The sequence below is a fragment of the Microcaecilia unicolor genome, unplaced genomic scaffold, assembly GCF_901765095.1.
Source record: "Microcaecilia unicolor unplaced genomic scaffold, aMicUni1.1, whole genome shotgun sequence".
NCBI classification, from domain to species: Eukaryota; Metazoa; Chordata; class Amphibia; order Gymnophiona; family Siphonopidae; genus Microcaecilia; species Microcaecilia unicolor.
Window position 1 is genome coordinate 51,813 of NW_021963731.1, and position 27,736 is coordinate 79,548.

The 27,736-nt window shown below is 42.2% G+C and overlaps 1 protein-coding gene across 1 annotated transcript in view; it reads right to left on the reverse strand.

The window, feature by feature from the left end:
- The window catches only part of LOC115459592 (coiled-coil domain-containing protein 186-like), a 193,876-nt gene that overhangs the window by 41,602 nt on the left and 124,538 nt on the right, over nucleotides 1-27,736 (reverse strand). Inside the window, exons 12-13 of the mRNA XM_030189400.1 lie at nucleotides 27,167-27,422; nucleotides 22,456-22,645 (exon numbers count right to left, since the gene is read on the reverse strand). Coding sequence (XP_030045260.1) covers nucleotides 22,456-22,645; nucleotides 27,167-27,422 — 446 coding nt within the window. The remainder of the gene's footprint in view (nucleotides 1-22,455; nucleotides 22,646-27,166; nucleotides 27,423-27,736) is intronic.

Consider the following 27,736-nt stretch of genomic DNA (forward strand, 5'->3'; position numbering starts at 1 on the left):
GGTTAGTGCAGCAGAGTCTGATTCTGGGGAACTGAGTTCAATTCCCACTGCAGTTCCTTGTGACTCTGGGCAAGTCACTTAACCCTCCGTTGCTCCAGGTACAAATAAGTACCTGTATATACAAGGTAAATGGCTTTGAATGTAGTTGCAAAAAAAACCACAGAAAGGCAGTATATCAAAAGTCCCATTTCCTTTTCCCTAGTTGAGATTCTGCATGGAATGCTGCTAGTGGAGGGGCAGCCTAGTGGTTAGTGCAGCGGACTCTGATTCTGGGGAACTGGATTCGATTCCCACTGCAGCTCCTTGTGACTCTGGGCAAGTCACTTAACCCTCCATTGCCCCTGGTACAAAATAAGTACCTGAATATATGTAAACTGCTTTGAATGTAGTTGCAAAATACCACAGAAAGGCAGTATATCAAGTGCAATTAACAAGATTCCATGCACAATCTCAAAGAGTAGCAACATTCCATGTAGAACCTCAAAGAATAGCAAGATTCCGGAATCCCAAGGAGTGGAAGAGTAGCCTAGTGGTTGCTACTATTTGAGATTCTAGATGGAATGTTGCTAGTGGAGGAGTAGCCTAGTGGTTAGTGCAGCAGAGTCTGATTCTGGGGAACTGAGTTCAATTCCCACTGCAGTTCCTTGTGACTCTGGGCAAGTCACTTAACCCTCCGTTGCTCCAGGTACAAATAAGTACCTGTATATACAAGGTAAACGGCTTTGAATGTAGTTGCAAAAAAACCACAGAAAGGCAGTATATCAAAAGTCCCATTTCCTTTTCCCTAGTTGAGATTCTGCATGGAATGCTGCTAGTGGAGGGGCAGCCTAGTGGTTAGTGCAGCGGACTCTGATTCTGGGGAACTGGATTCGATTCCCACTGCAGCTCCTTGTGACTCTGGGCAAGTCACTTAACCCTCCATTGCCCCTGGTACAAAATAAGTACCTGAATATATGTAAACTGCTTTGAATGTAGTTGCAAAATACCACAGAAAGGCAGTATATCAAGTGCAATTAACAAGATTCCATGCACAATCTCAAAGAGTAGCAACATTCCATGTAGAACCTCAAAGAATAGCAAGATTCCGGAATTCCAAGGAGTGGAAGAGTAGCCTAGTGGTTGCTACTATTTGAGATTCTAGATGGAATGTTGCTAGTTGAGGAGTAGCCTAGTGGTTAGTGCAGCATAGTCTGATTCTGGGGAACTGAGTTCAATTCCCACTGCAGTTCCTTGTGACTCTGGGCAAGTCACTTAACCCTCCGTTGCTCCAGGTACAAATAAGTACCTGTATATACTAGGTAAACGGCTTTGAATGTAGTTGCAAAAAACCACAGAAAGGCAGTATATCAAGTCCCATTTCCCTTTCACTTTCCCTTAATTTTATTATTTTACTTCTGTTTGTTCTGTTGAACTTGTAATTTTAGTTCTGTTATAGTTTATTGATTTTTTTATTTTGCCTTTTTCCATTTCTAGTTTCTTGTGTGATTGGTGCCCTTTTCTGTTATATAAATTAAAGTTTCTTTATAACATTTGTTTAGCCTGTAAACTGCCAAGCTCTGCTGGTCTGTGCAGTACAGAAAATTGTTAATAAACTATAAAATCTATTTTGCTGTTTTGGATCCTGCCATAAATCTTTGGTGTGTCCCAGTATAGCAACACTTATGGTCTTATGTAACTGATCTTCCATAAAGAGACAAAAACAAAAACCCAACAGTAACCAGTAAGTGAAAAGGTAATCTAAATTCTCTGACTAAACAGCTACCTATGCCTTTTCTTCCATCACTATACCTAGGGGCTCATTTTCAAAGCACTTACAAAGTTCTATAGGTTACTATGGAACTTTGTAAGTATAAGTGCTTTGAAAATACACCTCTTAGTGACCTTTCTGTGGCATGAAAATTTGATCTATTGATGGAGCTCACTGCTGTTGACAAATTAAACATTTTTTGTTTTCTTTTCTCCATTGTTCTCGACGTACTGTAAATATGCTGAGCCACTTTGCATATTTGTTCATGTCTCCTATGAAATGGCCGTCACACGAGTTTTTTTTTTTTAATTTAGACTTCAATTTATATTTGCCATTTTACAACCTATTGAAGACTTATATTGGATAGCACCCACGCACTGAACTGTACAGATTGGTGAGTACCAACTGAACCGGTTCAACCACAGAGATGTTTATTTTATTTCACATTTATCAGAAAGAATTCTGGTCACAAAAACCTATCGCATGACATTTAGATTAAATGATTTGTTTTCTCACTCATTCACCACTCACTTGTATGGTCATCTCTCATATTTTATGTCACATTCTACACCGCCTTTTAGCTTCATTTTTCATGGATTCTTATCATTCATTTTACTTTTCAATGTGCTCATGTACTCAAAATCTATGGCATGTTAAGCCGCATAGTTTATATGTATTTCATGAGTTCCACTTTAGGTTCTTAATTTGTGTTGATTTCACGTGTTGAGTTTATGTGGATGTCTTTCAATATGAAGTGTATATGTTTGTATTATTTTAACAGACCCCTGACGCAGACGTTCAGGCCAAATCATGGCCCGTGTCGGGTCTTGGAATAAAGATTTGCTTGCTATCTTGATTTTGAAGGCCCTCGGTGCTTTTTTTTTTGCTGTTTTCTTCCATTGTTGTAATAGCTTAGCAGAATTTTAAAAAGGTTTGCACGGCTTCCTAAAGGAAAAGTCCATAGACCGTTATTCAATGGACTTGGGGGAAATCCACTATTTCTGGGATAAGCAGTATAAAATGTTTTGTACTTTTTGGGGATCTCCACTGTTGGAAACAGGATGCTGGGCTCGATGGACCTTTGGTCTTTCCCAGTATGGCAATACTTATGTACTTACCTATTGATGAAGCTCACTGCTGTTGAGAAATTAAATATTTTTTGTTTTCCTTTTCCATTGTTCTCGATGTACAGCAAATATGCTAAGCCAATTTGCATGTTTGTTCATGTCCCCCTTGAATATGACCATCATACGCAATAAACAGGACTCAAAACGTTTGTGGTCTCATCACCAATGTAATTATTGTACTTCCTTGTTAGGTTCAATTTTATCACCATGTTATATTAAACAACCTTTACAAAATCAAAAGTTTGAGAAAGTCTAGAAAATGTATACATTGAATACTATTTTCCTGTCAAAATATTCATATGACAAGATCTTCACTGAAGCTCTGATCTTGAGCAAATATGTTTGTCAATACTGCTCCCCAACATCTTGAGTGTGCAACAACTATGATCTGCATCCATCTTATTTCTTTAGAAAAGCCTGGCTAGGCTGACGAGGCTTATGGGGAATTGCCATCTGATTCCCGGCAATAGAGTATGGTCTTCATTTGGTCCGATTTCTGCTGCTGCTATTATTCCCTTGGAAAAGCATCTTTCAGTGTCTTCAATGGAGGAGTAGCCTAGTGGTTAGTGCAGCAGACTTTGATCCTGGGGAACTGGGTTCGATTCCTACTGCAGCTCCTTGTGACTCTGGGCAAGTCACTTAACCCTCCATTGCCCCTGGTACAAAATAAGTACCTGAATATATGTAAACAGCTTTGAATGTAGTTGCAAAAACCTCAGAAAGGCGGTATATCAAGTCCCATTTCCCTTTCCCTACTTGAGATTCTACATGGAATGCTGCTACTATTGGAGATTCTCATGGAATGTTGCTATTCCACTAGGAACATTCCATGCAGAAGCCTGCCCTTGCAGATCAGCAACGCAGCCGCGCAGGCTTCTGTTTCTGTGAGTCTGACATCCTGCATGTATGTGCAGGACGTCAGACTCACAGAAACAGAAGCCTGCGCGGCCGCTAGGCCAGGCTTCTACATGGAATGTTGCTAGTGGAGGAGTAGCCTAGTGGTTAGTGCAGTGGACTCTGATTCTGGGGAACTGGGTTCAATTCCCACTGCAGCTCCTTGTGACTCTAGGCAAGTCACTTAACCCTCCATTGCCCCTGGTACAAAATAAGTACCTGAATATATGTAAAACCGCTTTGCATGTAGTTGCAAAATACCACAGAAAGGCGGTATATCAAGTCCCATTTCCCTTTCCTGCCCTTTAGACAAACACCCTGTTATTTTGATGAAGGATCCACCTTTAGGCTCCTTACAATGGTTAGTATATTGGGTTAATTTGATTCTAGAACAGGGCTGTTTTTCTCCAGCTATGGGAGAAAATGTACTAACTCCCATCTCAAAGGTTACTGGATCAAATCTTTCTCAGGTTATTAAGTTTAGACATATGGCAAGTATACCTTTTTTTTATAAAATTCGTTGAATTTATAGCTACTTTTCAGCTGTCGGATTATATACAGAAATTTAATTTGTTGCCTGACTCACAGTATGGATTTAGATATTATTATAGTATGGAAACGCTCTTATTAGCATTGACAGAAGTTAAGGGGAGGCATTAAGCAAAAGTAAACAGATGGTTCTGTTACAATTTGACATATCAGCAGCCTTTGATACAATCAAGACATACTGCTTTAATAGGAAAAGGGAAATTTGACTTGATATACTGCCTTTCTGTGGTATTTTGCAACTACATTCAAAGCGGTTTACATATATTCAGGTACTTATTTTGTACCAGGGGCAATGGAGGGTTAAGTGACTTGCCCAGAGTCACAAGGAGCTGCAGTGGGAATTGAACTCAGTTGCACAGGATCAAAGTCCGCTGCACTAACCACTAGGCTACTCTTCCACTAGCAACATCCCATGTAGAAGCCTGGCCTTGCAGCTCAGCAACTTTAGTCAGACTTACCTCTGCCAGCTGCTCCCCCCACCCCCACCACCCCCGCGAAGCTCAAAGTCTTCAAAAGTCTTACCACAGATGAGATAGGCTCAGGATTGATACTCTGCCCCATGCTCTCCATAAAACATCTTTCCTTCTCCTTTTTTTTTTTTTTTTTTAAGGTTGTTGTATTGGAAACAGGGGTGATGTGAAGGAAGGGAAGAAGTAAATTTGCGGGGAACCACACAGGGATCTCTGAAGACTCAAGCCACCTGCAAAGCTCAACTGGGGACCGGGAGGAAAGATTTCAGAAAGAGGGTGAAAAGTGTGAACATCCACCTGCTAGAAACAGAAAATTGAGGGGGCAGACTGGATGCGAAGAGATTGGCTGATCAAGGAAATTGTGTTTCTGTTTCAGCTCAGTTTTCAGTTCTCTACCTCCACCTGCTAGCTGAGAAAGAGAGAGATAAAGCTGGGGAAGGCAGAAGAGAGAGAAGCACATCAATCTCCCAGACCCAGTACACCTCCAAAAGCACTGGTTTATAGTATACAGGTCCTGCCTGAATTTAGGGGTATGAAGATTCTGTTTGTAAATATAGAGGAAGAGCCCCAGAGCAGAGAGACATTAAAAAAAAAAAAAGAAAGCAGATCACTGAGTTACTTCATCACAAGTCTTTGGCACAGGATGCAGGTGGCAAAGGTTTTATTGTAGTGATCTTGGTCTATAACAGCATACTGGAGATAAGGAAGGCCCATAAAAATGCCTTATGGACAAGTAGCAATGTCAAATGGAATTCTATAACTGAAAGGGAGTCACTGCTATGTGTCTAGTAAGGGAGACACATGTGCGAATTTGCTAAAATGCTGCAGAAGCCTCACCATAGTGTTTTGGATGGATTGTAGCTTTTAGAGGTGTCTTATTAGTCTCACTAAGAAGGATGTTCCGTATGTGGCCTAGTGGTTAGGGTGGTGGACTTTGGTCCTGGGGAACTGAGGAACTGAGTTTGATTCCCACTTCAGGCACAGGCAGCTCCTTGTGACTCTGGGCAAGTCACTTAACACTCCATTGCCCCATGTAAGCCGCATTGAGCCTGCCATGAGTGGGAAAGCGCGGGGTACAAATGTAACAAAAAAAAAAATGCCAAAAAATGAGAGAAATTAATAAGCCTAATGCAGGATTTTAATCAGGCAAGAGTGGAAAGAATCTGCCACTCTTGCGATCTTCTTGATACTGAAAGCACTTGTCTATCTGAATGAGGACCAGTGAAGGGCTTGATAACCACTGTCTAGTGGGGTCATCTGTAGAGAGTATGGTAGGTAAAGAAGGGCAAATTGAGACCATCAATTTGCCATATCGGTTGGCAACAGAAAAACAGATGGAGAAATATAAGTTTCATCAGCAGAGTTAGAAAATCCAGAGACACTCTTATAAACCTTTCCCATTCAATTACTATTGAAAAAAAAAAATGGCATTTCAGATGTACTTTTGGCCATTTTGACATAAGGTATGAAGCAGCACATTTTTTTATATAGAACTAGGGCATGAGAAGTTTTCTGCTTGTACCAGAATATTTAACCCTACAGACCTGTCAGTTAAGACAATGTCGTCAAACAAATACAATTAAAATAAAATAAAAAACAAGAAGGCTTTCAGTTCTTATTAGGAATGGCCAAAAGATGAGCTTTACAAGAAAAATCTGATTATTTTTAACCTATAAGCCTTTCCTTGGTGCAACATCACGTGCCATAAACTTCAATAGAACACGCTGTAGTATAAACCAATAAATCATCCTTGTAATCCCAAACACTCACAAGTTGTACATATCATACAGTCCAAGCTGACATCCTTAACGCTTTTCTCTTTTTTATATTTACGGGGATCATCGGAATAAATAGCAGCAAATCCCATCTGGGAACAGCGTCCCATATATTATGGCGCTGTATGAATCTTCATAGATCAACCCGATTATTATTTTTTAAAACCTTTTTTTATATATATATCGTTTTCACCAATGTTTATCCAATCCTTAAAGTTGCATAAAGCCATAACATTTGAGATGAATTCTAATGTAGCATGGTATAGCATGGGCGCAGTGGCGTTCCTAGGGGGGGCAGTGGGTGCACGCCGCCGGGGGGGGTGCCGTGCGCGCCTGTCCTCCGTTGTTCCATGCTTCTTCTCTGCCCCAGAACAGGTTACTTCCTGTTCCGGGGCAGAGAAGAAGCATGGAACAACGGAGGACAGGTGAGTGCGGCACCCCCCTGGCGGCGTGCACCTGGCGGGGGGGGGGGGGGGGGTTCCTTCACGGGGATGTCCTTTCGCCGGGGGGGGGGGGGGGGTCCACGCTGCATGGGGGGGGGGGGGGCACTGCACCCAGGGGGCGGGTCGATTCGGCGATCCGCCCCGGGTACCAGCCCCCTTAGGAACACCACTGCATGGGCGTTTACTAAACCATAAGGAGCGAAGGTGGATTTTTCACTTACAGACCCTGCATCCTGGTGGGCTGAATTCTGAAATTGATTGGTGGTCGCTGATTTGAGGGTTGACAGCTAGTAGTATGTTGCCCTATCAGGATAGAGAGCTCTGATCAGCTGCTAGCTATTTAATAGATTGGTCCCGTGTTACACGTCGCGGCCATTTTTTTCATGAGCAAAAGCAGAGAATGAGATGGTACAGTCTCAGTTGATGTAGAGAAGGAATTATAAATGAGTTGGCAGCAGTGTTGTAATTTTATACTATTTTGTTGTAGCAAACCTCTTCCCTGAAGAAGGACGACGAAACCTGGCCATGTTGGCAGAGGTTTGACTCAGTTGAAAATCGCTGCCAAAGCTAAGTATTATGAACTATGCTATACCATGCTACATCAGAATGCATCTCAAATGTTATGGCTTTATGCAACTTTAAGGATTGGATAAATATTGGTGAAAACGATATATATATAAAAAAAGGTTTTAAAAAATAATAATCGGGTTGATCTATGAAGATTCATACAGCGCCATAATATATGGGACGCTGTTCCCAGATGGGATTTGCTGCTATTTATTCTGATGATCCCCGTAAATATAAAAAAGAGAAAAGCGTTAAGGATATCTGCTTGGACTGTATGAAATGAGATTGAAGGGGGGCAGACTCAAAAAAGATGTCAGGAAGTATTTTTTCACGGAGAGGGTGGTGGATGCTTGGAATGCCCTCCCACGGGAGGTGGTGGAGATGAAAACGGTAACGGAATTCAAACATGCGTGGGATATGCATAAAAGAATTCTATGCAGTAGGAAGGGATCCTCAGAAGCTTAGCCGAAATTGGGTGGTGGAGCAGGTGGGGGAAGAGAGGTTGGTGGTTGGGAGCCGAGGATAGTGGAGGGCAGACTTATACGGTCTGTGCCAGAGCCGGTGATGGGAGGCGGGACATACTGTTGGGCAGACTTGTACAGTCTGTGCCCTGAAAAAGGCAGGTACAAATCAAGGTAAGGTATACACATACGAGGTTATCTTGTTGGGCAGACTGGATGGACCATGCAGGTCTTTTTCTGCCGTCATCTACTATGTTACTATGTATGATATGTACAACTTGTAAGTGCTTGGGATTACAAGGATGATTTATTGCTATATATCCCCACACCAGTACTGAATGGTCTCTTTAAATTGGTAGTATAAACCAAAGCATCAGTAGAAATATTTACATTTATTCTTGGAAGATAAGTAGTATAACAACATGGATATATGCCTCAGCTCTTGGCCTGGTTTATAGACATGTAGAAAGAGGTGACTGACTAAAGAATGATCTTATTAAGCCAGTAAGCTCTTTTTAGAGATAAGCTGTTCAACATGCAACAGAATCTTTAAGAGAGGATGAGCTCTAAACAGGAGTGGCCTAGTGGTTAGGGTGGTGGACTTTGGTCCTGGGGAACTGAGGAACTGAGTTGGATTCCCAGCACAGGCATCTCCTTGTGACTCTGGGCAAGTCACTTAACCCTCCATTGCCCCATGTAAGCCGCATTGAGCCTGCCATGAGTGGGAAAGCGCGGGGTACAAATGTAACAAAAATGGAAACTGATGGTGGATGCCCGGAATGGTCTTCCACAGGTGGTGGTGTGGACAAAAATAGTGACGGAATTCAAAAAAGGAATGGGATAAGCACAGAGGATCCCTATAAGGCAAGACGATAAAATAAAAGTGTAGAGTGCTTCCATTCAGTGCAAAACACTAATGACTCATGCCTTTTAAAAAAAATTTTTTTTTAAAGAGTATAAAGGGGGAGTAACTTGCACGGAGTGCCTCAAGGGTCTGTACAAGTACCTGTGCTGTTTAACATGTTCATAAATGACCAAGAAGAAGAACAAAAAAAAGCACCAAAGGCCTTCAAAAAAAGGGAATCAGAACCTTTAATCATATATGTTGATGAAACAATTCTAAAATGATTAAAGGTTCTGATTCCCTTTTTTTGAAGGCCCTTGGTGCTTTTTTTTCTTCTTCTGCTTTTTGTTTGTGCTTCGCTCCCTCTCTCTGCTATATCATAAATGACCAAGAGACAGAAATGAAGTAATCAATTTGCAGATGATGCAAAATTATTCAAGGCTCTTAAGAAGGATTGTGAGGACCTGCAGAAGAATCTTGCTAGACTAGACATCTGGGCATCTAAGTGGTAAATTAAATTTTATCTGGACAACCCTAGGGATAAATGGAGGGGGGGAGGGTAACCAGCACAGAGTGGCAGGTATCACCCTAATGACAAAGGGAAGGGGATATAACCTGCAGCGAGGAGTAGATACAACCATAGCCACCTTTCTAGGCACACTGGATAGACCATACTGGCCTTTATCTGCCATTATTTACGATGGGGCCTTTTTACTAAGCTGCATGTTTCATGCAGCAAAAATGGCTCAACATGGGACGCACTAAAGCATTTGCCATTAGTTTTGCCATGCACACATTCTAATCATGCGCTAAATACTTTTTAAAATATTTTCTTAGGGAATGTCAGAGGCACATAATGGACATTCCTGCACTAACCATTTAGTGCATCTACACTGCCACAAATTAATTGGTTAGCACACAGATAACAGGGAAGTCCCTACCTCCTAGGTGGCAGTAAATTCTCCTGCAGTACATTTCTTAAATGGCCCTGCGTTAATTGCAACATTGACGTGCAGCCACTAATGAAAACAAAAACAAACAAGGGTGCGCTAAGGTCACTTTTTACTGCAGCTATATTACTAAGGGGTCCTTTTACTAAAGCTCGGCATGCCCTAAGTGCCATGTGATCCATAGGTATAAAATAGGCTGTGCAGTATTAAGCGCATGCCAAGCTTTAGTAAAGGACCTTAGCAAAAGTGGAGGAGCTGCCTAGTGGTTAGAGCACCGGTCTTGCAATCCAGAGGTGGCCGCTTCAAATCCCGCTGCTGGCGCCTTGTGATCTTGGGCAAGTCACTTAACCCTCCGTTGCCTCAGGTACAAACTTAGAGTGTGAGCCCTCCTGGGACAGAGAAATATCCAGAGTACCTGAACGTAACTCACCTTGAGCTACTACTGGAAAAGGTGTGAGCAAAATCTAAATAAATAAATAAAAGGGCCCTTATCTAGATAGCTTGGAAACAGCTCTTAAAATTTTCAGTTTTATTTATTTTGGGGGTTGTTTCAAAAAGGTAAGAACAGCAGTGTTATGGTCTGAATGAGATCACATCTATTTCTTCTACTGCTGGGTAGATGGGATTTGACAGAATTTTCAGGATAGGGTAGGAAAAACTGTGGCTCTTGCTGTTTGACAATTTAATGTGATTACAAATCATTTTGTGAGAAAACTGATACTTAAGTTGTCAAAAAGTGTCTCAGTTTGATTGCCTTTTGTTTCTGTGTCTGATAAATCTGACACCTTTTATGTGCAATGGACTCCCCATAAGAATGAACTGTTTCAGGCTGTCTTTCAGTAGGCTTGACAACTATCTTTCAAAAGAGGAAAATAAAAAAAGTTAAATTTATCATAAGCCCTCAGTTTATCGGGCACAGAATTACAGCACTGGGGCCCCGATGCACAAAAGTCGCCATTAAAACACCGTGCGCATTTCTATCTGCCAGTGAACCTAACGATTTTTGAAACAGCGACCGATTCACAAAGGAAACTGCAGGTAAATCAGATGCATAGAAAATCTGTAAAGCGGCTCGGTAAGGAAAGCGCACAACACATGCATAGAACAGTCTCACGGTAAGCGTCGATATTCTGCGCATGTGCTAGGTGCTTTTCCCTGCGATTACATACACAAATTCTCTATACTACATGAATCACAATCGGGTTTTCGTCCCCGCCACAGCACTGAAACAGTGTTAACTACCCTCATGGTCAAATTCAGGCAGGTAATAGAAACAGGCAACAACATACTTCTCCTCCAGTTCGACATGTCTAGTGCATTTGACATGGTTAACCATAATATACTACTGAGACTCCTCGACTACTTCGGGATTGGTGGTAAGATGCTCAGTTGGATCAAGGGTTTCCTTACCACCAGAACTTACCAAGTGAAATTAAATTCAAATCTATCATCCCCGTGGAAAGCAGACTGTGGAGTACCTCAAGGATCACCACTATCACCGATCCTTTTCAACCTTATGATGACTCCATTAGCCAAGACCTTATCCACTCAGGGCCTCAACTCAGTCATCTATGCTGATGATGTTACAAGATTCATCCCTTTCAAACATGATTTGACAGAAATCACCATGGGGGCTGGAGGTGCCATCTCATCCCTTGCCTCAGGCAGCAGATTGCCTTGGGCCACTCCTGATTGGAGCGATTTAAAATTTGGCCTCATGCATGTATTCTGCATAACCACTATATCACGTTTTAGCGGTGGTTTTCCTAAGCTAAAAATTTCTTCCTACATCAAAAGCATTATTAATATAGCAAAATAAGGAGTCAACCACTTGCACTAAAAGGATAGAGTGCTTACGACATCAGATGGCAAGAAACAGGCAGAAAGAAAAAGAAATGGAAACAAAAAGCGCTTAGAGAAGTTAAACACTTCCGCAAACTACTGAAGACTCATCTCTTTGACAACATTTATTGCAAGGATCAAAACACATGAAGTCCATACACACTAACAGAAATGCATCAATACACTCTCTTCTGAATTCTCTTCCCCGTATTTTCACAACACTTAAAACCCTACCCTTAGATAAAATTGCTATACCCTAATGTTCTCTTGCTTTTATTCTATCGCCCTATCATTTCCCCATTGATACATTCCATTGTTCTATTTCCCAAATGATTTTTTGATTTTGACTTTGTCTTCCCATAACTCCTCACTCTGTAACCCATAACTGTACTGTAACAAATTGTATTTCCATCATTCACACTGTATTGTAAGCCACACTGAGCCCGCAAACAGGTGGAAAAATGTGGGATACAAATGCAATAAATAAAATAATAAAATAAAATAAACACACAATATATTTTTCCAACAACAACCTGCTCATTATTGCATACTAGTAAAAGAAGCCCGTTTCAGAGCAAATGAAACGGGCGCTAGCAAGGTTTTCGTCGCCAACACCCCCCTCCGTCCCTGGGCAACCTCTTCATTGTTCTGGCATTGCTCCGCCCCCAATGTCATGACGTTTGACGCGAGGGCGGGGCCCAGAGCGATTTCCCCGCCCCCCCATCTCCCTCCCTGCCAACCCCTTCGTTGTTCTGCCATTGCTCCGCCCTCGAGGGCGGGGCCCGGAGCGATTTCCCACCCCCCGCCTCCCTCCCCCTTCGTTGTTCTGCCATTGCTCCGCCCTCGAGGGCGGGGCCCAGAGGATTTTGGTGGCTTCACCACCACGAACCTTCGAACCTTTTTGAAGGAAGTCAGAGCTTGGCTTCACTGACGTCAGTGTCCTCAGAATGTTGAGGGTGAGTTTTATTATAGTAGATAACTGTCAACTGAACTTAACCAGAATGATTCGCAAAGTCCAGCAGATGCGTGCTTAATGAAAAATGTTTTTCATAACTGGCCGAGCACAAAATGACTTCTGTCTTAACTTCAATGACATTATTGTATGCTTTGTTACATGTAAAAATGATAATTACCACAAAGACCACTACCTTTTTTTGCAAAATATTCTTTACAATTAACGTAATATGTTCATACATTTTCATGACTCATCCAAATACATCTCCTTCAGCAAAACACAATTATTGCATTTCATTTTCATTCACAGAACGGCCTTCTGACGTAAAACACCAGGGATGATTAAAAGCTACCAGTTTTTGTTTTCCCCTCAATAGGACTGAAAAAAAAATTCTCAGGTCAACAGAATGAGAGTTACCAGACACAAAAACCTACCAGGAGCACATTAGAAATAATTTGTCTAATTAAGAAAGTAAACCAAAGGTTGAAATACATTTTGGGATGAAGACTGGCAAAGCTCAAAAACCCTCTCTTCAGGGCAGATGAACAGGGTACACATTTTCATTTCACCCTAGAGTCTTCTGACCAAGTTCAAACTTTCTGCCAGCAGGCTGCATGGACGAGAGAAAAGGTGCACGTTCTCGATCCGTAGAAGATCTCAACTCTGAAACTGGTGAATGGAGCCCTTCCCCTATAATCACCTGCTCTCTTCCCCCTGTGACCATTCTATTACTCTATCCACTGTAAAATAGCGAAACAGACTTCTTGTTGGACTTTGTTCCCACACATGGATAAAAATCTATGATTTTATAAAGAGGATTTTGTATTTTTTATTAGAATCCACTGTTTAAAATTATAAAGTAAGATTTTTTATCTTTTCCAATGTGTATTTCACAGTTCAATTTTATTTAACCTTCTGGCCAATAAACAAAACACCCTTAGTTCAAAAGAAAGCCTTGTAATACTATTCTTTTCAATTCCAAGCAACAAGCACCACAGATGTAGATACCCAGGAAGAATCTGGGCCCCAAGAACAGCTGTGGCATCCAAACTCAAACAGGAAGCTTCCACTAAAGCTTTCTCTTTCTCCCTGATCCAACCAAAGGTGACACAGCTTCTATGGATTCTTGAGGGCCTCAGTTAAATCTCTCAAACATATCCACAGACTAGTCAATGGTCCTCCTGGAAAATTTAAGGCTTGAACATTCAACTCAGATTTATTTTTCAGTGATTCAAGGCTATAGGAGAGCACCTTATTTCCCCGCACCACTGACTGCATAGTTGAAATCCCAGTCACTGCCAAGGAACCTGGTATTGGGCCCCAGGCTCCTTACCCTTTCAGAGATATTTCAGCAGCACTCAGCCTATCAATTACTGCCCACGCTGAGTGTAATGGCACTCCCAAGTCACCAAATTTGGGTGGTGAAATACAGAGATATCTTCAGTCACAGATGCCACTCTCAATCAGTTACTCTTTACTCATAGCAAACGGAACAAGATGATTCACTGTCCACCATATCAGCCAATGTTATTGCCACAGATAATCCTGGAGTAAGGCACAGAGGGATGTCACACTGATCTGCTGCACTCCTTCACAATTCCTCCATCTTTAAGAGTTGCACTCCCAGCAACTACCTCTTCTGACAAAGAGCAGACTGCACCACCAGGTGCATGCAGGGGTGCACGGTCATCAAGGCTGAGACACACCTCTACCGTGGGCCAGGTAAGTTCTTCCAATTCACACATGGCAATGAGGCAAGTCCATGAAAAAGAGTACTTCTTGACTCTGAATAAATTGGGATATCATGATCTGACCCAGTAAGATAGGATCAGAGGAAAAGACCCGTTTTTGCCCTTCCATTTGACCATATTAGAATAACCCAAAAATAAAAACTTAAAGGCACAGCAAAAGAGCACTCCAATTCAAATGGCCAGCACCATCTTGGATTCTTAAACTGCCATGAGATTTTAAACATGACTATCTGGGACAACGTTTTTTCCTACCTTTGTTGTCCGAGTACATTTTTTCTTCTCATCAATATTCTTCTAACTCCTTCTCCAGACTCTACTTTCCATTTCACTTTTCTTCTTTTGCCTTTCTTCATCACTTCTTCTCCTTCTCCAACATCATATCCTTCCTTTTCCGTTTTACCTCTAAATCTCTCCCTTCCTAACAGCATCATCTATTCACTTATTATCCAATCATACCTCTGCTCGCCTTCTCTTCTCTTCTTTCCTTTACCATGTTTCACCTTCCAGTTATCATCTCTTATCAGTTCTCTTACTGGGCTGTTCCTCTATCAATCTCTTGCTTTATGGCTCCTTTCTTCAACCAGCTGCTGCCCTCTTTCTAGCTCTCTCACCATCATCCCCACACAATCTCTCTCCAAATAGCTTCCCTCACATACACTCACTCCCTTGTCCTCACCCCATCTCAACCATTTGATTTCATTCCCCCTAACATTCTAAAACCTCTGGTTTCATTCATTCATCCATCCCCAATTATCCTCTTTAATGCTCCCCCAGACACCCACTCTCACCCTCAATAATCATTTTCACCCCCAATAATCCCTGTTCTCTCAGTATCATCCTCGGCTTCTCTTATTACACTGCCATCACCCCTTTAAGCTCTCATGCACCGACTCTATCCCCATTAGCTCCCTGTGTGAGTGTGTTTGTCAAGTCACCATCTAAATCTCTCCTTCAGCCCTCTGCCCATCTCCTCATTTCCTGGCTCCATCACTGAATCCACCTTTACCACATCAGACCTCTCTCTCAGAGACACACTCCATCACCACCTTTGCCCCGTCCCAAATCTCTGGCTTTCTTTCACAAACACCCTTCCCCTCCAGTTTTCATACACCCTGACTCTCTCAACACCCATCTATCCCTTTATATTCTCTCACGTCTACCCTCCTTCCCAGCTCTTGCACCTCTATGCTTCCTTGTCAATCACTCTAGCAGACAACCCCTCGTATAGTTCTTAACCACCCCCTATCCTGGCTCTCTCTTACTCCTTATTTCCTCAGCCCCAGTACCATTTTCCATCTCACAGACAGGCTGCAGAGAATACCTTCTCCTGCTTTAGACTTAGCCTGGCCTCAGAATGACATCCTATAGTATATCTCCTATCAAACTGAGCTCTCTTTTTCATCAAGCACTGCCATTTCCTCCCCTCACCCTCCCCACAGCCAGTTTGAACTTCGTGAGTGTGGCTTGGATCTCTTTCAGGGAGAGAAAACTAACAACTTATAGCAGCAGCTTCAGAGAGCATTTTCCATCTCACAGATAGGCTGCAGAGAATACCTTCTTCCTGCTTTAGACTTAATCCCGCCCACCCTACTCCTCTACCCACCCACCCCTAGAGTGACATGTCTTATATAACCTCCCTATCAACCCACTCATTACTTTTACCTCACCCATTTCTATTCTTCTATCACCTTCTCCCACTACTCCAACCAGAGTTACACCTAATCACACTGACCACCCTTCAACATCTTCAGTCCTTCTGTGACTGTTCTCTTGTGCTTGACTGCTTAAATATTTTAAATTTAAATGCTTTACTTTTTCTCTATTAGATTGTAAGCTCTTTGAGCAGGGACTGTCTTTCTTCTGTGTTTGTACAGCGCTGCGTACACTTTGTAGCGCTCTAGAAATGTTAAATAGTAGTAGTAGTAGTACCAGTCCTCTCTCACATTCTGCACAGCACAAGGCAGCATGGACCTTAGGAAGGAAAACATCATATATTCCAAGTTTGCATTGCTGTCTTCAGGGAAATGGGAAAGAGACAGCACTTACCTGAAATTCTTCCCTCCTCCTCACTCCCTAACATTTATATCATCTCGTTCCCTACAAATCACTCACAGAACTTCTGTGGCCTGTGAATGTTTTTACCTTTTCCCCTCCTGTTCCTGAGAGCAACAGACAACTCAAGGACAGGCATTGAGAACCCCTGCTCTATATGGAAGTATTTCAAGAAGGGATAGCCAAAGTGAAATTTCTACACATCATACTGTGACTAGACTTGTTATGCATGCACCACACTTTGAGAGGGCTGCTCCTTTGCTGATACATTTGCACTGGCTTCCCATTAAGACCAGGATTGTTTTCAAATTCTGTGCTTTCATATTTCAGATTTTGTATGGTTTTGCCCCCGACTATATGTTGCCCTTGTTACTTTGCCTTCTCACAGTTCAGTCTTTGGTGCAAGAGACTACCTGCATCATCATTTTCCTACCTGTAAGAAAGTAGTTTATAAATCTATATATTCAGCTACTTTTTCATACCAAGGTACTAAAATGGTGGCATTCCTTGCCAAAAATTATAAGATCCGAACAGGTTGGAAACAGGATGCTGGGCTTGATGGACCTTTTGTCTGTCCCAGTGTGGCAATACTTATGTACTTATGATTTGGTTTTTCATACATTTCTGAAATCTTTCCTTTTTAAAAAATTTCTGTCAATTGATCCTGGTGCCTAATCTCTTCTATTCTCCCCATTATGCTTTATTATTGAACTAGCCATTGAGCCCATAAAACGGACTAGTAAAGGAAGGGGGGGGGGGGGGGGGGGTTTGAAAGGCCCCTCCCGGATAGGTCACCGCTGCCCCTCCCCCCCCCCGGAGTCCCCTCCGCCACCCCTCCACTCGGGGCGGGTACCTGGCTTCACTACTCAAAGCACCGGAACGCAGCACACAGCTCATCTGAGCTGCCGTCGGCCTTCCTTCTTCTCTGCGTGTGTTCCGCTCTCGTGTGACGTAATGTCGGTGAGGGCGGGACACAGGCAGGTAAGGAAGGCCAACAGCAGCTCAGATGAGCTGTGTGCTGCGTTCCGGCGGTTTGAATAGTGAAGCCAGGTACCCGGGCCGGGTGGAGGGTGGGTGGCGGCGGCGACTCCGGGTGGGTGGGGGGAGCAGTAGCAGTAACCCTGGGGGGGGGGGGGGGGGGGGGGAGCGGTGACGACGGCGTTTCCCTCACTCGCAGGTGCGCAGGTTCCCTCTCTGTCATGCCCCCGTCATCACACATTGACACGGGGGCGGGACAGAGAGGGTCTCTACTGCGCATTTGCGAGTGAGTATGCCTCTTGCCATTTATATGTTTGATTCTTTATATATTTGCAATTCTTTCCTTATTGATATGTGTAGGTTTATGTATTTTGTTTCATATTCTGTACTAACTTCTTTTTAGTCACATTGAACTTGAAATCGTACGAGAAAATATGGGGTATAAATGTGGGGAGTGGCCTAGTGGGTGGAGGAGTGGCCTAGTGGTTAGGGTGGTGGACTTTGGTCCTGGGGAACTGAGTTCGATTCCCGGCACAGGCAGCTCCTTGTGACTCTGGGCAAGTCACTTAACCCTCCATTGCCTGCCGCATTGAGCCTGCCATGAGTGGGAAAGCGCGGGGTACAAATTTAACAAAATAAATAAATAAATCATACCCTTCTTCCCCCCTTTATAAATTTGCAATATAAAATAACACAGCCCTCTGTGCCTAAGGAAACCCTCCCTCCTTCAGCCAGTTTCAGACACCCAGTAAAACAGTCATTATAACAGATAGCATCATTCAACAAATTCTTCTGTATGGGAGTGAAATCTGGATTCTTTACAGGATTGGACAGAATCTCAAATAAACTCTGCATTTCCAGTTCTGTATCAAACTGCGTATTCTGACAACAAAGCTAAGCCCCTTATAATACACCATACAAAAAAATATTCATTTTGATTATCACCTCAGGAACAGCACACACTCCTTCCACTGCCAGACACACTGTTTAAAGCAGACAGGCTTTTGTTTTGTGGTGACTGTACAGGATGTGGAAACCACTAATCATAAGCATTTTTATTTTTTCAAATAGGGCCAGGCACTTTGCAAAATAACACATCGCTCTGAAAAAAAGACACTCTAAAGCTATATAGGAAACTCACCATTCACCATAACAGCCCTAAACCATCTATGAAAAGACAGTACTTTCCAGTAGACTTTCCTACCCTATCTATGGAAGATCAAGTCTCTTGTTGGGACTCTATGCTCAGAGGGCAATTAGATTCTGTTGCTCCCTTACCTTTTGTTCAATGCTCTTCCCAACAAAAAAAGCCCTGGTATCATGTTGGATGCTGTCTTCTGAAACAAGTTCGTCGAGCAGAGGAACAATGGCTCAAAAATAGATCCCAGGTGGCACTTGAACACTGTAGGGCCTATCAAAGGTTCTATAGTATTCAGATTAGGAAAGCCAAAATGGCTTACTTTTGTAAGTTTATCTCAAAAGCTCCCTGTCGCTCTAAACAGCTATTTCGAGCTCTCTCTACTAACCTCTACTACCAAATTGGACTCCTCTATCTTTCATCCTTCTGCAGACATGTTAGCCAGGTACTTTTGTACCAAGACTGAATCACTGCAAGCTTCATTTTCACTTCAGTCTAGCCTGGCATCTGTGATGCCTACCAATCAGGCTAGGGTCACTAAGGGGGGGAGGCAGGGGGGCAAGATTCCATGGGCCCGGCCTCCAAGGGGGCCTGGAGCCAGGGTCTGTCTCTCTCCTGCTCCTGTGTGTCAGGACCCGGGTGATTGCATTAACATAACCTGAATCCTGGCACACAGAAGTAGGACAGTGACAGACTGAGGGAGGAGCAGACGCGGGAAGGGGTGGGGATGGTAGCGGCCCCGCCCCAGCAGCCCTGAATCAGGTCATGTTCTCTTAGGGACCAACCTGGTGTCGACCGTTGTCCTCCAGCTTCGCTCCTCCAGCCAGAAGTTTGTCCACCATCCTCTGTAGTAATCCAACTCTTTCAGCTCAACAGCTGTAGGGTCTTCCTTTACAGTTAGGGTGAGTCCGTAACCACCAACAATTAAGTGTCTTTTAGTCCTTTCAGTTCTGGGGTAAACAGGTATCCCCTCCCCTGTCCCCCTCTGGGGCCTAACAGGGTCCCTTTCCTCCCTTCAAAGGTCTTATTAGCAAGCAATGTCCACTGTTTCACCTACTTTACAAATTGTATGCTAATGTCTATCCTAGTTAAGTTACTGGGTATTCTTCTCTCGCGCCCAGTGCACAAAGAACTGTATGAATAGAATCCAGAAGGGTTAGTCTCCCCCCCCTCCAATGCAGGGTCCCAATGTCTTTACCTTAACTTAATGAGTGGGCCACAGGACTAACCTCATACCCAAGCTGTCATTTTATAAGGCCAGCTTGGCTGGGGTCCTCACCTTCCCATGGTGGCACATACACCCCATCACACCTAGTCATCTTTTAGTCTTCCCTCACTCTCCCAGACTTCCAAAACTTTATCAACTTTCAACGCTTCTACATGTCTGTCTGACCCAATTCCTTCCCGCTGGCTTTCAACTACATTGCCTTTGGCTCACCTCATTATCATGGAAAGTCTTTTTATGAGCATCTTTCCCTCCTCTTGGAAGCAAGCTATCATTCCCCCAATTCTTAAAAATGCGTCCTTTGATCCTCAGTACCCTGCCAATTATCACCCAGTCTCTAATCTGCTTCTTTATCCAAATTAGCAAGAAAATTGCATTCATAAAAAGCTCACATCATCCAATTGCAAAGGATCTTAGAATCCACATTAGCACTTTACTCTAGACAATCCGGTTTTAGGGTTGGATTCAGCACTGAAACTGTTCTCACCTCACTTCTTAGTGAGGTTCACGGCAAGCTGGCTTTATAACCTTAGCAGCGTCATTAGATCTCAGTGCGGCATTCGATTTGGTTCATCATGAGTTACTACTAGAACGTCTTTCTCTCCATGAGATCTCATGTACTGTATTAGTGTGGTTTACTTCTTTCTTGCATAACTGTTCTCTTCAGGTGTCTTGGAAATCCACGTTATCTTCCTAGTCACTAAACTGTTGGGTCCCTCAAGGCTCTAAACTGTCCCCAACTGTTCAATCTTTTTCTCAGTCCTTTGGCTTTATTAGTTCAGGAGCACGGGATTAGTGCCTATTATTACGCGGATGAGATCCTTCTCTTACATTACACAAGGTTAGATGCCCTAGACCTCTCTCTTGAGGTTGTCTATAGTTGGTTTTGTGACCACAGGCTTGTGCTAAATCCATCTAAGACCACAGTCTGTTGGCTTACTGCGCATGCCAATGCTCCATCACTCACTCCTACCCTATTTGGTTTAGTGGTCCCGGCAGTTCCATCTTTCAAGTATTTAGGGGTAACTATAGACTCCCAGCTGACTTTCAAACAACATTATCATTGGTAGTGAGAACTGTTTTCTCTTGTGCCAGATTTGGGCGGTAAGAAACTGTTTGCCATCTGATGCTTTGCACACACTTGTTCTTGCTTTGGTCTAATACGGAGCTCACAATAGGAGGAGTTACTACGACCCCAGTTTCCCCTAAAGAAGCCAGTATCGGTGAAACAGGTCCCCGCTCAGATCAGGTCTGAGATGGAGAACTCATAAAGCTAAGTGCTGTTATATTATGCGATCATATACTGATGAGCATGTATATGACGTGGTGACTCTGCTGCCAGGAATTTTGTCATAAAGGAATTTTTTTTTTGTTACATTTGTACCCCACACTTTCCCACTCATAGCAGGCTCAATGCGGCTTACATGGAAGCCTGCGCAGCCTTCTACATGGAATGTTGCTAGTGGAATAGCAACATTCCATGTAGAATCTCCAATAGTAGCAACATTCCATGTAGAATCTCCAATAGTATCTATTTTATTTTTGTTACATTTGTACCCTGCGCTTTCCCACTCATGGCAGGCTCAATGCAGCTTACATGGGGCAACGGAGGGTTAAGTGACTTGCCCAGAGTCACAAGGAGCTGCCTGTGCCTGAAGTGGGAATCAAACTCAGTTCCTCAGTTCCCCAGGACCAAAGTCCAGCACCCTAACCACTAGGCCACTCCTCCACTCCAATATTTTGATTGAAGTTCAGAAGATATTGAAAATATTTTGATATAAGCGTTGAAATTTCAAAAAATGTTTCTGGGAGGTTTCTGTAAATGATTGGTCTGAGTCAACAAGCTGCTGTGGTCCTCCTGGCGGAGTGGATATGACAATGTTTGAACGCCACAGCAAATAGCTTGTGATGGCTGAGGCTTTTTTTTCCCTCCCATTACCATAAACATGAAGAATTAAAAAATTTTGGTACCATAATATTGAAAGAATTTATTCTCATTATCATAATTTTTGCATAAGTGTACTGAGTTCCACATTTTTTTGATTACAAGCTGGGCTTTGTATGTGGAACTGTTCTTTGGTGTTTTAATAAATAGATTTAGTAATATAAATACATATACAAAATTTTGTTGGAAAGGCAAAAATTCTAAAGTGAAGATGGAATTCTTGCAAGGGAACTGGGCAATGGATAGGCTGGGTCTCCCCAATATGCACCTCTATAAATTTAGCCTCTATGAACCAGCTGTGAAATAAGCTCTTGCTGTGAACTTAAATTATAACACACTCATGTACGCAGAAAAACAACCTTCACCAGGCAAAAAAATAGAACGTGACAAACATACCAAAAAGAAACCCTCAGGAAAGTGTTACATCAATAGGAAATGAAATATTCTTGACTTTAAGAGGGCTCCTCTGATACCTTGCAAAAGAAAATGCAATCTAGTGCCAATTTACATTAGACAGATATCAATCTTTAAAGGTGAACAGCTGGAATGTGTGATGCAAGGTTAGCAAAACAACATTATAAATGTACATTATTTTACTGCAGGTCTCATTTTATGCAACAGGAACATCACCAACACCACACGTTAACGGTGTACATTAGTAACTCAAGCTGAAAGACAGAAAGCTTATAGAAACACATGCAGACTATCTAAATAAATATGTGATTTGAAAAAAGATGTCAACCTTGTAGCAGTTGCTTGGTGAGATCCTTAAGATTCACTGTATGTTTGCGCTTTTGAGTGGCTACCTCATCTTTCAGTTCTTCTACCTGCGTGTTCAAGGCTGTTATTTCTTTCTGTCGTGATATCACCTCCGCTTGTAAGGTCTGAACCTCTTCTTTTCGCAGCTTTTCTTCTTTCACTAACCTGTTCTCCTAAATTCAAAGTAAATATTGTTAGTGATAACAGACAGAAGGATCAACCACACAACAGCTATTCAGTAGTAATCAAAGTACTGTAAAAATGGTTGGTTAGCCTTGGAAGTGTATTTCACAACTAACGTATCAAGTCCACAATAAAAGTAAATAACCCTAGGGTTTTTTTTTTTTGCACAAAGGATTCAGACACAGAACATTTTAATTATATATTAGTATTACAGACATCATGCTGTGCTAAGTCAAACTACTGTGGAACTACCTCTGTACCATTCTACCGATAATCATGGGGTAACTCTGAATTACTACAAAATCATTACCAAATCACTAACAAAAGTAGGATCTGTTAGGACATACTGTGACAAGCGCATCTTCCTGTATGAACATGCCTGACTGAATATTGAGGTTACAGAATGCTGAAATGTGCACACTGACAGTCATGTAAGCATATAAATTATAAGATAGCAGCCGTGCATGCTAGTATTAATATAAAAAGGGGAGTCTAAGGACGGCATAAGAATATTTGCAAAAAAAAAAAAAAAAAATCAAGAGGAGATGTCCATGGCCAGAGTACTGATTAGGCCAATTCTATTTTGGGATACAGATAAAGGAAGTAATTTCATATAGCAATTTCATGTAAGAACCATATTTTACAGGCATAAAAGCTGAAATTTCTTCTTGCTTGATAATTTCCTTTCCTGTTAGACCAAGTCCAGACAAGTGAGTTATGATCCCCAACCAGCAGATGGAGGCAGAGAACACCAACATTTCAATATGACCATCACCAGCGGAAGGGGTGCCATAGCTCTGGAACTTGCCAGTACACTACTGACAGAGGATCTGGCTGTATGGATCAATACCATGGATCAACCTTTCAGACCTAAATCAGGCTTCCCGCCATCTCAAGAGTAGGAAAGCCTTTCCTTGGACCCACCAACAGAAAAAAAAAAAACCTTGGACACCTTCTCAAATTGCCAAATACTGAAAGGGAACAGCTAATTGTAGCCTTTCCAAATGGGTCCTGGCCTAGTTAAGCAGGACTCAAGGAAACAGCAACAAGTAAGACAAAGAAAAGCTTTAAGGATCCTGGGTAAGAGGAAGATCAGGACCTCGTAAACAGTGTCCAGAGAAATGAACATCCCCTCACCCTGTGCATCTTCAATAAAAGTCCCAATGGGAACAACACCTTTGCACTGCCCAGAGTCTCAGCTCTATGACCATGGACCAATACAAACATGCTACTACCAAGAGAAATATAAAACCATCAAATTCTCTGAAAGAAGCAAGACAACCACTGCTCAATAGTCCACCATCCTAACACCACTGCCACCAATCTGCTTCACAGCTAGCCATCATGAACATAAAATATTGAGTGGAGTGGAACAGGTGGATGTGAAGCGTCGGTTCACGCTTTCCAAAAATACTAGGACTACGGGGCATGTGATGAAACTACAGTGTAGTAAATTTAAAACAAATCGGAGAAAATGTTTCTTCACCCAACGTGTAATTAAACTCTGGAATTCATTGCCGGAGAACGTGGTGAAGGCGGTTAAGCTTAGCAGAGTTTAAAAAGGGGTTGGACGGTTTCCTAAAGGACAAGTCCATAAACCGCTACTAAACGGACTTGGAAAAATCCAAAATCACAGGAATAACATGTATAGAATGTTTGTACGTTTGGGAAGCTTGCCAGGTGCCCTTGGCCTGGATTGGCCGCTGTCGTGGACAGGATGCTGGGCTCCATGGACCTTTTCCCAGTGTGGCATTACTTATGTACTTATGTACTGACCAATGGAGGAGGAAAACAGACTTCTAGATGAGGCAGCCTGTACGCCCATTCAATCTGCAAGGAGTCATCAAAAGAACAACTTCCCTGGAAATATGGCCACAAGACCAAGGCTGGAGGTGGTTGTAACATTGCAAAAACAGCCAAGCAGACCAAGCACTGAGCCTTATGTAATTTAGCAAGGCACCCCAAACCGAGAGATTGCCTAAACGGTGATCTGAAGGACATAAGAGATGCAAATACTCAAGTGGAGGGGTAGCCTAATGGTTAGTGCAGTGGGCTTTGATCCTGGCAACCTAGGTTCAATTCCCACTGCAGCTCCTTGTAGCCTTAACCCTCCATTGCCCCAGGTACAAAAACTTAGATTGTGATCCCTCTAGGGATAGAGAAAGTACCTGCATATAATGTGTACAGCGCTGTGTATGTCTAGTAGCGCTATATAAATTAGTAGTAGTAGTAGCAGCAATCAAGGGGATATCCGGTCAATGCCCCTAATGTCTAGCTGTAGATCTGTTGCTAGAATGGAGAGAGGCTATGGTCTTATGAAGGACTCAAATCTTTGCCAGAAGGGTCACTGGCACTCTCCCTAAAAGCCACAGAAAAGAACTCTAATAAGCCTGTTCTGAAACCCTCCTAAACAGGGAACCATTACTATCACACCTAGGGCCTTCAACTTACTGGAATGTTCAGCAAGGTCCCAATCAACCGCTGTTGAGAATTCAAGGACCTTGACTGGATCAGTCAGGCCCAGGCCATAAGACTTCAGACCCCAAGGACATCATAACCTGTGAAGAGACCAATGTTTGGACTGGACCTAGCCTCCACCACAGGCAACTGGCCCAGGGAATACAAAGACATCCCCCAACTACAACAGGACCTTTGCTGCCATATCACAAAATCAAGTTTTGGGTTCTTGAGGGGGGGGGGGGGGGGGAGGGAGAACACCTCACAAAAATCAATCAGGAGAAAGGTCCATGGACCAATCCCAGAAACCTTTGTGGGCCAGGGGATTCATCCACATGGCTACATAGTCTGCATCCCTGGAAGTTATGCTCAAAATAGTAACTTCATCCTGTAGGATATTCATCTGCACCATCTGCTGGAAGCAGAGAAATACTGGCAAGTTCCAGGGCTGCACCACCCCTTATACTGGTGGTGATGTCACTGAAATGTCAACAAAACCCACCTTGTCTAGACTGGCTCTTACAGAACTGTGCAGCCAAACACATGCACATAAACAGGTATGCCAATAACATCATAAGCAGGCATTCCCAGGAGTGCAGTATAGTTTGGGAAGAGTTTATAGAACACACATACAAACCCATAGAGTACAGACAAACATTTACATCTTCTTTGAAAGAAATGCAAATTTGTGCAATAGAATTTATGCACTATTAAAGACAGATCTGGTGTCTATTTTATTAAAGCACATAGCTGCTTACGATGCTTTTTCAAAATATAGCTAAAAATCAGTATTTGCCACAATCTCATCATCAGTCCAAGTACAAATCCATATCACTCTGATTTTTAATGCACCAACAACCAATATTTCTTACAAATTTTTGTTGAGATTATTTATTCTTCCTCTTTGAGCATTTCTTGCAAAATTAACCACTAAGGACATTTGCCCAAAACGCTCAACTGCTTTTGGTCTATATCTTTTGGTCATGTGAGAAAATTTGAGACTTCTGGCAAAAATTAGTCGAATATTTGTCTAGAATACTTCATCAACAATTTTATAGTTAAAATGCAAATACAACTATTTCATAACCTATACACTTTGGATATGAAAAAGGAGGGGTTAACTTGGTTGAAAAAAAAACATTTCTCCTTGCAAAGAAACGTATATTGTTCCACTGCAGAACTCAAGATCTGCCTACAATGAGACAGTAGAAAAATGAGTTATATTAATTGTTAAAACTTGAAAGAATAGATGCTAAGAGAGGTTCACCAAAGGGATAGTGAACCTTAAGACTTGGTCTGTTTGGGATGTTTTCCCCCAAGCATGTAGTTTATTGTTAAATTTGTATTTGGGTTGGAGAGGGTCATGGCTTACATCAGAATGGGAGGGGGAGAGAGAGCTTTTATATATATATAATCATTCCGTAATACCATGACTGCAGTGAATGAACAATGCTAGTAAGTCATAGGCTGTAAAGGAAGTCAAAATAAAGGAACAGTATATAGCGGGGGGTGGGGGGAGGAGGTAGAAGTATTCTTTGATGTTTTATCCTGTGAATTTATGTGAGTGTATTAAGGAAATATATTAGTTTGATTGCATGTGGTTTAATAAAACATACTTAAAATTTCTTTTATGAATACTCAATATTTAAATTACTTATCTTAAAAAACTGGTATATTGCATCTTGAGTTGCCTTGAGGTATTTGACATGATACCATGTTTTGAAGTGTCCTTCAAGGATCTCACAGCACACTGTACATGTATTTTATAAATGCCTACGCCTGCACGTAAAATAGGGTTTAAAGAATAAAAAAGGCTTATCATATTGCCCCCTAAAATAAAAAGTAAACCCAAAACAGGACAGAGAGAAAAATAAGCTGACCTTGCCTCTCACAGGATTTTTATCTGATAAGAGGCTTAGTTAGCAATGTTTCATCATCCTATTTCTCCAACATTCCATGAGACTTCCTATCAGGTAATTACCAGGAGCCAAGAACCTTAAACCCACTATACATGTACACATACACATAATAACTACACTCTCTCATGCACTCACCAGGTCAGTATTAGCAAGCTTTAGATGTTCCAGCTGACTCTGTAACTCCCGTTCACTATAGCTGAGTTTATCGAGTTGCATCTGCAAAGTATTAGCTTCAGACTGAATCTGGGCATTCTTGCTGCTCAGCTTTTCGGTAAAGCCCAGCAGCTCAGATTCCCTTTTTCGACTACCTTCAATGTCATTCTGTAGATCTGTGATCAGGGAGTTTAAGCTGTCCACTTCTTCCTTCAGGTTTCCAATTTCTTGCTCAGCCCTGGCAAAGCAAAAAGCTGTTTTATTACAATCCAAGATGGGCAAAAGGACTACAATATCGCTAAAATTCTCTAGCAAAGAACTAATGACCATCATCGTCCCTTTAAATTGTGCAATGTGTGAAAAAGAAAAATCTGTCCCTCAATTGCTTCTGCAACCTTTAGTTCACCTGACACAGTACGTAACATTTCTATCAGTCATCCTAAAGATTTTCTCTTGTTTAGTGACTGGCCATCTTATGACCATAAAGGAACATTTTCACCTTACCCAATTACATTAGGGAGGTTTGAAATAGGCCTTTATTAATTTATTGCA